The sequence below is a fragment of the Caloenas nicobarica genome, chromosome 5, assembly GCF_036013445.1.
Source record: "Caloenas nicobarica isolate bCalNic1 chromosome 5, bCalNic1.hap1, whole genome shotgun sequence".
Taxonomy (NCBI): Eukaryota; Metazoa; Chordata; class Aves; order Columbiformes; family Columbidae; genus Caloenas; species Caloenas nicobarica.
In genome coordinates this window covers 35,204,930-35,220,115 of record NC_088249.1, presented here as the reverse complement: position 1 = coordinate 35,220,115, position 15,186 = coordinate 35,204,930, and the positions used below count along the sequence as shown (strand labels likewise).

Sequence of the window (15,186 nt, the reverse complement as noted above, 5' to 3'; positions counted from 1 at the left end):
ATACTAAGCAGGATGAATGTTCTTTTCCAGCCAGGAAATAATGCATGGCAACTTGGCAGAAGAATGCTAAAGAGAAAGCATCTTGTACCTTTTTTCTCAAAACCTTCTGGAAAAGTACTTGCTAAAAATAGCTACAGTTCAAAAACTTGGGTAATCTATATAATATAAGAATCTACTTAATGAATGTAACTCTCGAATTCTGACAGCAATTGCTCAGGCTAAGTCCTAAAAGATAACGTCTTGCCTCTTCTGTTTTGCAAAGACAAATAGATGAATGACTATATTCACATTTGACGTATTGCTGTGCTGACCTATAAATGCAAGGGTAACATGATTCAGAGAATTAGCTTTTTATAAAAGAGAAAGCCTATCTGCTTGGGCAAAAAAAAGATGCCAGAAACAAGACCTTGATAGGCCTTAAAAAATTATCAAATTTGAGATAAGGTCTACGTCTCCTGTGTCTTGTAGAGGGTAGGTTGTAAGCTCCATGTAAAACCAGGAGATGACACAGACACATTTTAAAGTAAATGGTCTGTATGAGCCTTCCATTCAGGCTCAATCTGTTTTTTAGATAAACAACTAACTTCTTGGATAGTTGTTTTTATTATAACATCAGACCTAGAAGGACTTCATGGTTTTATATTATAATGAAATTGCCTAACCGCTAGACTAAATGAAGATAGATTTGCTCTCAAATGAGAAGTATTTTTAATATGGCTGTAATAAATCTGAAGTGAACGAGAACTCAATTCAAATAAGACCGATCTTGAAAAATATACTTTTCTTTATTAACAGACAACAGTTTTATTTACCTTGAGAGACAAATGACCACCTTTCATCAGCCTTTTGCTAAAGTACCACTCTAACTGAAGATACTTTGATAGACAGCCAAATTAAATTATTGAAACACTTTGACTCTGTTTTCTTCATTGGAAAAGGATAAAAAAAAAAGTGCAAAAAAGGTTACTAGGTCCAGAAAGCAAGACTGGCAGACATGAAAGTACAATATACTATTTTGTCTAAGCTAGAAACTGTTAAAACAAAATGGAGTTAAAGGGATTTAAAACAAGGAGTAAAAGATTCCTTAAACATATAAACAGAAAAAGTAGAAACACTATCATTTGAGGTTGGGAAGGCATCAATGGTAAACTAGGTAATGAAAAATAATACCTTGCCTGAATTTTGATAAGGGATGACAATACACGACATAGGAACAAAGGCGTAGTAATCAATGAGAATTAGTATTAAGCTGTATTACTTTTGATGAGGTAGCTGTTCTTATAAACAGACGAAATGTAGGACAGGAACATACAGAAGTAAAACCAGGATTGTTGGGAGGGCAAGGGAATTGCTAGTTGCAAGGTAACAATATATTTTGCAGAAAGAGGAACAAGCTGAAGAGAAGTTATGAATGTAGTTTGCAAATGAGTGATGTAGGAACTGACCTTATCTAGCATTTTCAATAATGATTTTGACAAAATTTAGGAGTGCTCTCAGCTAAATATGGGAGGCATCATCATTACAGAATATTGAAGTAATCTCATCAGTGGGTATTTGATAACACTGAAGATTGCTGTAAAAGAAATTGAGTGAAATTTAACACAAAGTTCTGAATTAACAAGGATCTTCGCTACATGAGCAGGGACTTAACAGTTGGAAAAATGACAGAGATTATAAATCTGTTGCACAAAACACCAGTAAATCTCATATAAACAGATATACAGTTTTGATCTCTCCAAGGAAATCGAAATCTACAACAAATGCAGGAAAAGACTTTTGAAGGTTTCTTTTAAAAAAGGATGAAAGTGAAGTAGTTTGACTTAGTTAATTCATAAAAATGAAATCTGAAAGCTTCTATGCATCCCATTTGTAAGTCTATCTGAGGAATGAATATATGATCAAGAAAAGATTGTCCTATTTAAGCTAAAAGGCCAAAAGTGGCACAAAGGCAACTGAGTGCAGACTGACCAATGAGATAGACAGTGAGGTTCTAAAACAAGGCTGGAGACAGCCGTGCAGAGGAGGAAAGTATTTTTAGTTTGCAAATCTTAGATGGTATTACATATTACAACAGTAAATAGTATTAGATATTGCCCAAAATAGGAGACAGGATTCATAGAACCAGGAAGTGCCATTTACTTTTAACTGCCGTATGTCCTAAAAACCTTTTCAAAGGTGAAACTGGACTTCAGGGACACTTGCTAGTACACTCATTAAAGAATGTACGGCTTGAAGGCAATTCCATATTTACATCATCCAGGAGCAGAGCAATGTCTGTGCTTTAGATTCTAACTTCTCTCACATCTTATATCAGGTAGATGCTGTTTACTTCTGTGATGGAACCTGCAAACTTTTACTGCAGATGATACATCAACCACAGGAACATGCACACCTTGGAAGAACTTTCCTGGTCTAAATTTCAGTTTTGGCTCCTGCAAACACATAATTGCTTGCTGCTGCTGGACTATCACCACTTTTTACAGCACTCTGGGGTTGCATGTGCACATGAAATGGAATATTATTATTATATTGCAAAGCTGTAGAAGCATGATACGATATCAGGATGTGACATGGAAGTAGCTTGCTTCAATAGTAAGATAATATAGACTTCTGCATAAGAATACTCCTTGAATAACCAACAGATATATTTAGAGTGGCAGAGAAAAAATGGAAATGTATGGATGTGGAAGGACCAGAAAGCATAGCAGAAGAGATGTAAGAAAAACGTGCTGATGGCATACAGATTAGTAGTCCATTTAGTTCGCAGCACTTCATGAAGCTCCTGGGGATACTCAATCAGTAAAACAAGACAACTTAAAATGATTTACAGACCAAATTAAAGAGTCGAGCCACTGAGAGATGATGTTGCAATGATAAAAGGCAGGTTCAGATAAGGAAAACAAAGGACAGCAAGCAAATCTTACATATTCAAGAGGTGGAACCAGACGGAGAGACAAATATCCCCTTAACCGTCAGCTCCTAAAGAGTGTAAAAAGCATATCCAATGCTGACTTAACGAATACCATGTAAGAAGAAACCTACAGAAGCTGTGTAGGACTTAGAATCATAGAATCATTTTGGTTGGAAGAGACTCTTGAGATCATCAAGTCCAACCATAACCTAACTCTAGCACTAAACCATGTCCCTTGATAGTCCATACATAATTTCAGGCATTCCTGACCAGACCAGGTGGGTACACATATTTGGATGCCCGAATACCGGACAGACTACTGAATGCATGTATCTTTGCACTCTTGAGTATGCAGATATGAAACTGTGACTGAAATCCTTTTTGTTTCAAAATAACATCACCTACATCTCCCATAATATCTGGCATTGAACTTTGCTAGACCATCACTAAGTTACTATAATAAGAAAGAAACAACTAAAGAGAATTGCTGTCTATCCTTGCAAGTATGTTTTTGAAATTTCTGATCCTTTTATCAAAAGGATCAAAATCAAACAGAACATATGGCTATATGAAAATAGAGCACATAGATGCATAGTTTTATTCTTGAAACCATATTTCATGAAGAAACAAACAAAAAATATCAATCGGCACAGGTAATCAGAACCTTTCCCCAAGGAAAAGAGAATTAATGGAGATGGGAAGTCAATATTGCTCCAAGAGGCCAACTCCAGCAAGACATCAAAATGATCTCCAGGCCCCAACAGTCTTGATAAGGGTCAGTGACATGACCAGAACCAGATATATTGAAAATGGAGTTAGAAAATATTTCTATAGAGGTGCATTCACAGTAATTTCTAAACTAAGAAACTGGATGAAAGACACATGTAACTACATTGCTGTTTGGAAAAAAAAATCAAATAAACAAACAAAAGCCCCAAAACAAAAAACAAACCCCAAACCAACATAGCCAAACCCCCTCTTCTTGTGATACATTGGAATTTAAACCAGAGATTACTTTGGATAGGGACTGTAAAGGTGTAGTTAAGGAAACTAATGTGAGAAGGATGCACATCTTTTCTTAAAGTAATGCCAAACTGAAGTTACCAAATTTTGAAAAAAAAAAAACCCACTAGACATTTGAAGAAAGAATATTAATAAACGAGAACTCTTGCTCCCAAAGTTAACTGTAAAAAAAACCAAACAACACAACCAAACAACTAAAACCCAAACCAAAACAAAAAAACCAACCAACCAACCAACCAACCAAATCCCACAAACCAAAAAACATTTTGAGGAGGAACTGACCAACCAATGCTACATAAGCATACATAGATCAGAGCTCATACAATGCATGTGTGAGCCAGGATGTCTGTACTGAAAGCTTATTCTGTTCTGGAGGGATACACATGCAGAATAGTTACAATTTGAAAAAAATAATTATTTTCAGGGGAAGACTGAGCTTATATCTGACACGTTTGAAAGTTTCACTGGTCTTAGGAAAAGAATGCAATTCCATAGCCTAGTAAAATAACAGCTGATTACTTAGAAAGAGATACTTAGCAAAATTTTGCATGAGAGCTTCTTCATATGGTCCGGTATATAACATCTGAAAAGTAGCTAATTCTATGAATTCAAGAATTGTCCTGGATGCTCTGGATTGGTATAGGTGGCCAATTCCTACTCTAACATCCTTCTTTAGCCTGGCTTGTTCCTGGGCACAAGACAAGGAAGGCAACTGGATTTTTGCACTGCTGTAGTATTTAATATAGACTCCTGTTACCAATGAATACGGTACTACTTGAAAAACAGATATTTAATAAATAAAACTAAGTCAAATAAATACCTTTATTGAAGTTCAATGTTCAGCTTAAACTCAATGACACAAACCTTAACTCTGCCTCTCCAGAGACTTGTTGATGGGTCTATTTTTGTACTAATAAAAAACCTCTAAACCATACTCCCATATTTTTCAACCTTCCTACAAAGTGAATCTTCCATTTTAGAAAGGATTTTAGTAGACTTTGCTTGGTTTATCATTTTTTTTTTTTGGCCAAGCATACCAAGCTGCTTCTTTCTTAGTTACAATGTCTCACTTGTAAAGCTGTGGCATTTAGTGTTTTTAACTAACAACAATGTTTTTAACCAAAATGTAAACTAAAAATAAGACTCAATCATCCACGTGTTTTGCCAGGACAATACCCTTTAAACAATGAAGAAAAAAGGTAATGATTATATGGAAAATACTCTAGTATCTTAATTAGTAATTGATTTGAAACCCACTGCTGCACTGTATTCAGGAAAACCTGGGAGGACACAGTAGATTGATGTGCCTTAGTAAGCAGGATTCCTCATCCTAAAGGCAACTCTGGCTACTTTCTACTCCAATATACACTCTATCAGCATCTCTTTTCACTAAATATAATTTTTTGTAATCCTGGAATATGCACTAAAAAAAATTAAGAGAAAATAAAACCCACAGATAATCTAGAAATCATTGGCATTTTTAGCAGGATCAAATATCTAACTATGCCCGTGTGCCTATAAACAGCTACCTGCTTTACAAAACAAACCAAGAAACCCTTGCAAAGCTCCAGTGTGATTCTACTTGCCTAGATCATCCTAACAATTTAAAACATCCTTTCCACTTTCCCATGCTTCCCAACCATATCACAGCTAAGCAGCTGTGCCAAAGCACTCGCTACTTCCTCAAGGAAGTTCCAAGGTAGAAAAAACTATAGTATATGCAAATTTAATAAACAAAAAAGAAAAAACCTTTACTTGGGAATTTAGCGTATGCATATGAACTTTAAAATATATTCATATACTTGCCATATTGCCTTCACATTGTTGACTACCTTAAGAAGAAATAGTAGGAATGAAGATAACAAATATAAAATTTAATGCACTCAATGCACACAAAATATCTACTCTGTGGATAAAACTACAGCTTGCCAAATCATGTCCTGAACAACATCTTATTATTAACCAAAAATTTCTGGTGAGCAACCTGATCTTTCTTCTACTGAAAAATACTGAATATTTCTACTGAAAAATTTGTAACAATAATGGATATAAAAGCAACTTGCTAACTCTACCTGACCCCATGTGCTAATGTAATTACTTCACATAGTAGTTGTATATTAAAAGTCATAACACTAGACTGAAAATTAATTAATTTGCAACTCATTTGACCGTGTGGAAAACTTACACCAATGTGCACATTCAACATTAAAGGTGTGGTTCATGACAGAAGGTGTTCAAAGTATCATTTTTCATTGATAGGAAGCATGAGAGATGACTGAGATAATGAAATATTTTCTGCCGCAGAAATAATTCTCATCAGGCTTTAATTTTTTTTTTTAAGTTTAATGGATTTTTCTAGGCTTTTTCATCTCAGAAATTCTCTGCAACTGAAACATTTACCTAAATTATGAGCGTCATACTTTTTACGTTAGGAATATTAGGTCTTTACATGAACGTCAACTTATTAATGACCAACAGTTCTTAATAGGAGACAGCTATAGAAAGTTACACAAAGTGATCAGTTGGTAGAACTAAATGTACTGTGCCACAAAAAAGGTGCGGATGGAGTGGTGGACAGGTGACAGTTTTGCTAGAATCTAAAAAATTTCTGAAAAGTAGCCTTGCTTGCTCTTTTCAGCAGTAAGATTGAGCCTATATACTTTTCTTATGTAGGAAATAGAACCTATCTATCATCTGTCACAACTACAAATATGTAACAGAATATAAGAATATAAATATGTAAGCAGAATATAAGGAGTGTCAGGAATGAAGTAGCAAGATGGAAAAAGAAAAAAAGGAAAGCTCTCATCTTAAAAGTACTACAACAAATTCCTTAGGATCCTTCATGATCAAAGATAAAACTGAAAGAAACTTTGCACATTGAAGTGGAAGAACCGAACGTCAGTGAGACTGATGATCTTGCAAAGTAAAACACTTTGAACACCTCTTGTCAGTGAAATGTATTCCTGGTGATAATTTTAAACCTGTCCTTGGTCTTCTATATCTGCTTCATTTGACTCTAACACACAACATTGCCAAAAATTAAATATTGATTACGTCATTTATGTATAGGAGAAGCGAAGACTTCAACTTGAAAGCTGTAATTTTCTTTTATACTAGTATCATCTCTCTTAAGAGTAGAACAAAATTAGGAGTTTGAAGGAATGACTCAGTCATTTGCTCTGGACATGTTCTTGTAAGTTATCTGAAGTAATAGATCTAAAAGTTTATACTGTAAGTTTAAAAAAGCCCCAAGACTCAACATCAATGCAAATGTAAAAAAAATTCTCCGTATTTGTAAAAGGTATTAATATTTTACACTAGGTAGTGTTTTGCTTTTGTATCTGAAAAGAATATTGCATTTAACTTCATGAAAATGACAATCAGAAACAAAAATATACTAAGATCTTAGAATCTGAGCAGCTACTGGAAACGACAAGAAAAACTTGCAAGCCACACTGTGTCATCCTAAACTTTTGTCATGTGGATATTCAGCAAATTCAATCTAATCTTGTTGAGAAAGCAGTAAAACATTTAAAAGACCAAAACTATGCTGTAGCAGATAAAAATATCTGTCACAAACACTATCAGCTTCATGGTTGAATGAATGAAAAAGGGAGGACTGTTAGTGCAGTTTTCCTCTGAGCAAAACTTAGATTGCCTCTATATCTGAATCCATCTACTACAAATATGGTTTAAATACTCTTTGAGACGCAGTGGATTTTGCTTGAAGCTCAAGTGCAGTTTAGAGAACAAGGAAGGTGTTCTACAGAGATTTATTAAAAGTTAACAAAATCAAGTTTGCTCTAGTTTTGGGGATGTACCTAATGATAGGCAGAGTGGTCCCAATGGAAATTTGTCTTGCCAAGTTCTGACCTCCCAAGAGGCTACAGTGAAAAATATAATTACTTCTTTTATCAGGAAATTAAACTTTTGAGGACTGATTGAAATATACAGGCTCAAACTCAATATTTGTCATTTACTACTTTGTTAGAAACAGAGATTTTCAGAGAACATGGATAAGATAAAGTGTGAACAGTGAATTTCAAATTAAATCTACATGATCTATATATATATAAAAAAAATCACATTTTCCAAAATATAATTGTGATAAGCTAAAGACGTCTCCTAACAGATCAACCAGGAGTATTAGCAATGCAATCTCCCATACCTCCTCTCCAATACCCCCGTGCGTTAGTAACCTGCTACTTACATTCATTCAACAGAGTCGCTCCCATCATTGCAGAAGCTTGATTTTTTTTTTTTTTTCTGAGAGACACACACAACTTTCTGCTATTCAGCAAATCCAGTAAGAGAGATGTAAGGGTTTATGTACATTTAGGACAAAAAAAATACAAGAAAATGGTACAAAAAATAAACTGGTATATGTAGTTGACAAAGAAATATAGTGTCACTAGCACCACAGTTAGACCACTAGTCCAAACATGTATAATCAAAGAAAAAAAATTTTTTTTTTCTGAAATTTCCTCTGCTTTGTTTCATTTCATTTATACACATTTTGGAGCCTTAAAGTGAGTGCCTAAACCAGCAAATGAGAACATTGAAAAGATACACTCTTGCAGATTAAAGAAGTAAAAAGAGCACCCTGGAATGTCAACTGGATGCTGAAGTACAATTTATCTTTATTCTTACTACTGTGTGGATCAAGAGGTCCAGTGTAAATTTAATTCGTATTGCATTATTAGAAAGCCAGGATCCAGAAGGAAAAACACAGAAAGTGAAGACATTTAGACATATTGACAATCTTGAAGAATATGAATGAACCATATTTCTTGACAAATTCAGATGATGTTTGAGAACTTGAGGGTACTGAAAAGGACTGAACAAAAAGATAATGAGTACTTTGTGGTTTTTTTAAAGCAATAAGTAAAATGAACCAAGAGCTCTCTAAGTGGCAAAGAAGCTTATACTTTAGTGCAAAATCCAACCTTGAGGTTATAGGAACAGATGAGATCACTCTTCAAGTTGGGCTTTCCTAGATCTTTCCCTATATCAGCTTGTACCACCCACTCTTGAAAGACATCACAGAAAAGCAAGTCTAGGTAGATGTTGCATGGCAACTCCTGTTATAAAAGGGGTGTGGTCTCACACATTTTGAGCAAAATCTGATTTTACAGTAATACATGAAAACCAGAGCTTAACATGAAACACCAAAGCACGATCCAATTATGATAAGAGCTCATCTCAACTGATTTCCCAAAGAGGAGCTTCAGATTTTTCATCTGTTTCAAAGTTCTTGTAGCTTCCTTCTGTAATCTCTGAATCTTTGAAGATAGTCTAGAGGAGTGCATTCTGCTTCACAACAGATAAGCTTTCGTCCTTCCCATTGTGATAACCTTCCTGAAAATATACAGGCTTCATCTACAGCTATTTTTTGGCAGTGCTGTCTCTGTTTTTATGCCTGGTCTCCTTTGGTTTTCTTTAGACACTTTTGTATTGTCAATAGGCATAAAACTCAGTGCAGTTTCTCTGTTTCACATTACTTTTCTGCTCTGAGTGTTCCAATGTAATAAGCTCTGAGTTTTTATTTTTAAGCCAACAGACAAGTGTCAATTTTTTAGAAAAAAAATGAAGGAGCCACTTGCAGATAGAATTCACTGAAAATCTTCTTAAGAAAAGTAGACAGCATACTCAAGTGTGCTGTCCATCAGAATAATTTTGATTCTATTACAGTGAAGGTGAATACTGCATAAAACAATCCCATAGGCTAAACCAAAACATTTCTATGGGTGATTGCACATAAATCTTGTTTGCTGACAGAAAAGAATGAGACAGCAGGAAAGAAGAACTAGCAGATGCTGGCAATCACTTTAGCAAGCAGAATAATCTTCAAGGATCATGAACTAGATGAGGAAGAATGTTATTGTTTGCCATCTGCTACAGGTCTATTATTACGTCAGCATCTGGTGCCACAGAAAGATCTTTGTGATGTGAACGCACCAAGCGAATTCAGAGTTTTCTTCTGCTGAAAGGAATTCTGCTGAAGGTAAACATTACCGGCCTTGCCACTGGTCAATTCACTTAGTTTTTGATGTATGTTATTACAAAGTTTGATTAAAAAAACCCATAATAGAGTTCACCTCAATGACTAAATAGTATAGCATAATCAGTAAGAACTGAATAATAATCCTGTAAGGTTGGCATTAAAACTTTCTTTCTATTCAATTTAGGCTGTTTTTTGTTTCCAAATGTCAGGCAGCAAATATCTAAGTTTGAGCAAAACCAGTTGGTTTGAAAGTGTCTTAAACCAAACAACGATAAAGTGGGGCACAGAACTGCCCCAGCCCAGGTTAGAAATTTGCACATATGTTTTGTTGACAAAATACTACTTGCTTAATGTTGTTACTCAGTGGCAGGATTATCTATGTTCCTGGGGATATTAAGACATTCAAGGTGTTAAAAGTTTCATATTCATGATTGATATTGCAAGAGATATCATGAAACCTCAGTAACATAACGTGTTGGTGGACTCACATACTAAATTGTGCAACAGTATACATGGAATGAACTACACTGTCTTGCATTTATCTATTACCTAGAATGATACAACCCTTGCATGCGAACCAAACTTGTTCAGCAGATGCAATACATTAATCTGATAGATTACATATTTGAGCATGGAGCTTGCAAGGCATAAACGTACTTACTTTTGGTGTTGGGCAGGATGCAGTGGAGAGACGAGAGGTGGCCTGGGCGCGAGGAGATTCTGAAGGAGTAGTACTGAGGGAGGCTGTATCACGTGGGAGCACCTGAACACCACGAGAGATGATGGAATCTGGAATCTTAAAAAGAAGAGAGGAAGAGAGATGGAATTAATAGTAAAAAATATACTGTATTTAAAACTTACTCAAAACCTTACATCAAAAATGTAGGAACAGTCTACTCCTCAGTTTGCATACCTCCTCATACACAGCACTGGCAGTGGTTAACGGCATGTTCTCATAATTTCAGTAACAAATAGCTAGGAAATATATAAGATTATATTCTAACTGAAGTAGCACAGAACATAGTATTTGTCTTGAAAAACCTATGAATCAAACATACTCCAATAGGAAATAATAAGAAAGTAATGTTTATCCTCTTAAGCCTCTGTTTCAAACCAAACGTTGACCAAAAGTGATTTCTACTGTGGCGTGAAGGGAGACAGACTTCCCATTCTCTAACTAGGGGACAATATTTGAACAGAAAACCATTTATTAGTGATGACTGAACCCCTCTGAAGGAATGTCATGCAGTCAGAAAATTTCTCATAAGAAATGTCATGCAGTAAACACTCTTCATTCCATGTACCGAAGACTTTATTTCAGCTACAAAATTTCTTGATGTAAGGTTTGTGCTGCAAAGGCTACAGGCCCATCTGGAGAGAGTACAGGCAAAAGCACTAGAAACTATCATGTGAAGCCAACATTTAGTTTAAAATCCATTCTGAATGGAAAAAATTAATTTTTTTTTTTTTTTTTCCATATAATGTACTAGAAGGACACGTAGGAAAGTGTACCCCCTAATGAACAGGACTGGCAAACTGGTAACAACGGACAAGAAAGCTGAGGTACTCAACAACGTTTTTGTCTCAGTCTTCACTGGCAATCTCTCTTCACACCTTCTGAGCGGATGGACTGCAAAAGCAAGACAGGGACTGGGCATGCAAAGTCCCTCCCACTGTAAGAGAAGATCAGGTTCGTGACCACCTGAGGAACCTGAACGTAAGTCTAAGAGACCTGATGAGATGCATCCCACAGTCCTGAGGGAACTGGCTGATGTAGTTGCCAAGCCACTCTCCATGATACTTGAAGAGTCACAGCAGTCAGGTGAAGTCCCTGGTGACTGGAAAAAGGGAAACATTGCACTCATTTTTAAAAAGGGTAGAAAGGAGGACCCTTGGAACTACCGACCTGTCAGCCTCATCTCTGTGCCTAGGAAGATCATAGAATAGATCCTCCTGGAAGCTATGCTAAGGCACATGGAGGACAGGAAGATGATTAGAGATGGGCAGCATGGCTTCAGCAAGGGCAAGTCTTGCAGAATGAACTTAGTGGCCTTCTATGATGGAGTGACTACATCAGTGGACATGGGAAGAGCTACAGATGTCATCTATCTGAACTTCTGTAAAGCCTTTGACACGGTCCCCCACAACACCCTTCTCTCTAAACTGAAGAGATACGGATTTGATGGGTGGACTGTTTGGTGGATGAGGAATTGGTTGGATGGTCACATCCAGAGAGTAGTGGCCAACAGTTCAATGTCTAGATGGAGATCCATGACAAGTAGTGCCTCTCAGGGGTCCATACTGGGACCAGTAGTATTTAATACCTTCATCAATGACATAGACAGTGGGACCGAGCACACCCTCGGCAAGTTTGCAGATGACACCAAGCTGAGTGGTGTGGTTAACACACGTGAGGGACAGGATGCCATCTAGAGGGACCTGGACAAGCTTAAGAAGTGGGCTCATGTGAACCTCATGAGGTTCGACAAGGCCAAGTGCAAGGTCCTGCACCTAGGTCATGGCAACCCCTGGTACCAATACAGGCTGGGAGATGAAGGGATTGAGAGTAGCCCTGTGGAGAAGGACTTTTGGGGTACTGCTAGATGAAAAGCTGGACAAGAGACAGCAATGTGCACTTGCAGCCCAGAAGGCAAATCACATCTTGGGCTGCACCAAAAGAAGCGTGGCCAACAGGTCAAGAGAGGTGATTCTCCTCCTCCAGTTCACTTTGGTGAGGTCCCACCTGGAGTCCTGTGTCCACCTCTGGAGCCAAGGAGAGAAGAGGAGAGAGGAGAGGAGATCAGAGCAGAGCAGAGAAGAGAGAAAAGGAAGATCTTATTGCAGCCTTTCAGTACTTAAAAGGGGCTTATAAGAAAGATGGAGACAAACTTCTTAGTAGGGCCTGTTGCGATAGGACAAAGGGTAATGGTTTTAAATGCAAAGAGGGGAGATTCAGGCTAGATATAAGGAAGAATTTTCTTACAGTGAGGTTGGTGAAACACTGGCATGGGTTGCCCAGAGGGGTGGTAGATACCCCATCCCTGGAGACATTCAAGGCCAGGCTGGACGCTGCTCTGAGCAACCTGATCTAGTTGAAGATGTCCCTGCTCATTGCAGGAGGTTGGACTAGATGACCTTTAAAGGTCCATTTCAACCCAAAGTATTCTATGATTCTACAATTCTATTTCTAAGTTGGAATTACAGGGATAGACCCTTTAGATGGCATTATTAAGCCGCTTAAATAAATGGAATTACACCAACTTACAACAGAAAGTGGTCTTATTTTCAGTTATAAAAGTTAATCTATCATGATTTTTTATCATCTATCTCTTATGTTCAGTTTTATTATCAGTTTCAAAGAAAAGACGTAGAAGAATGCATTTAAGAATAAAGGCTTTCTTAGCTTTAATATACCAAGTCTTACTAAGTCTGTTGTTTCTTATTACTGCAGTATGTGGGCCCAGCCATACAGCTATCACACTGGCTTTATAATTGACTAGATTGCTAGTTTAACATAATGATTAAATTTTGTTTGCATAAAATGGTAATACATACAAACGATATATAACCTTTAATAGGAGAACTGATCTCTAACATTAGTTCTACAACACAAAATGCAGCAGATATTGCACTACAACACACTAAAGGCTTATTCTCTACAAACACTTATTCTGATTTTATTTTCATGATTTTAACCTCTTAATTTTTCCAGAGGCAGCAGTTCTACCAGATCAGTTTGCTCTTATTGCCTGCAGTTCACTTTTCTATCACAACAGTCAAGAAAATACAGTATTTTGGATCTTTGAAGGTATATTTATATATATATACAGACATATTTTAAGATCTGACTCCTCATTCAGAATTTCTTAGCTCAGCCTGATGTTCAAGTTGTAAGAAAATCAGCAAAAGAACCCCCATGTTTTGGGGAAATGGCAATAGCAGACAACAAAAGGAAGAAAGAAATTAAGATCCAGTGACAAGCCGAATCACTAACATTAGGCATTTCCAGCCAGGATTTTTTTTTTAAATGGAGTTGCTGTACCCAGTCTGCATCGAGGCATTTTGAGCATTCTTGCCCTAGTAAAGCCTTAGGGCAAATAGCAGCCACTGAAAAGTACCTCCTTTCAGGAATAAGCTTGAATCCTAGCTTTTAAAATCTATTGCATCTTTAGGACCAGTGTCAGGATATTAAGACAGCGTTGTTCCTTGTCTCTCTGCAGTTAAAATGACCAACCTTAAGACTGAAGTCATTAAATACTGCTTTTTTTGGTCATTTTTTCCCCCTCAACTTCCTTGGTTCCCATCTATAAGTAATGACTATGCCTGACTTCGCAACCTTGACTTAGAGATACTGGGTTACACCCAGGGTATCTTATTTTCCCATAAATCCTCCTCCATGCATTAGAGTTTCTTATGTTTATAACCTGTTTATAAGTTGTGTGGAAACAGATCTTGTTCTCAGTGTGCCACCAACTGCCTGCTTTCTGCTCTACTGCTGCATTTCTAGACTGACAGTAGTTTTTGCCAGTCAATTTCTGTCAGCATTAAAAAAAAAAACCAAACCTTTCCTTAGAGGATCTTTCAAAGCTAAGTAACTTGTGCTGCAATTTCCACTATAAATTATCAAGCTAGCAGAGTTTCTCTTCACTATGAACGATTGTGCTGGCGGTATCTTCCTCTCCAGAAACAGTGCCTAACTGGCTTCTACTTGGAGTATTCTGATTTGCAAATGGCATCTTAGAGTTGTGCTATAAATAAACAGGGACAATGATATCCTGATCATGCAAACAGTTTGTAGTCAGAAGTATGACTTCCATTCTGTTCTCTTTTTCTCCTGAAATCTCCTCATATGTTAAACACACAAAAAAGGCTGACATCCCTAAGTTTTATATTGGCATAACTCCAGTACTACCTACAACTTTTAATGCTTCCTTTTAATCTTCATGACTAAGGACAATAAAGCAAAAAGTTACATTTTGATAAAGGCATAAAATAGACACAATGAAATAAATAATATGTTTAAGTCTTCAAATAAGATACCGTTTCTTTACCCTCCTCTGATAAAAAGCTGCGCACATATTGACATGATAGTGTATGAGTCCGTTACCTCTTCTACACACTCCAAGATCCCACAATACAAATATAATATTGCTTTTCCAAATGATACCATGATCCAATTCTCCCTGGCTTTACTCTAGTTCCTCTCCAGTAACCAGATATTACATATTGTCTCATCCCTTTCAGG

General features: G+C 36.7%; 1 protein-coding gene across 2 annotated transcripts in view; it reads right to left on the bottom strand.

The window, feature by feature from the left end:
• The window catches only part of GPHN (gephyrin), a 294,994-nt gene that overhangs the window by 90,636 nt on the left and 189,172 nt on the right, over positions 1–15,186 (bottom strand). For both annotated transcript variants that reach the window (XM_065635424.1, XM_065635425.1), the window contains exon 9: positions 10,603–10,737. In XM_065635424.1, the coding sequence (XP_065491496.1) occupies positions 10,603–10,737 (135 nt within the window). The remainder of the gene's footprint in view (positions 1–10,602; positions 10,738–15,186) is intronic.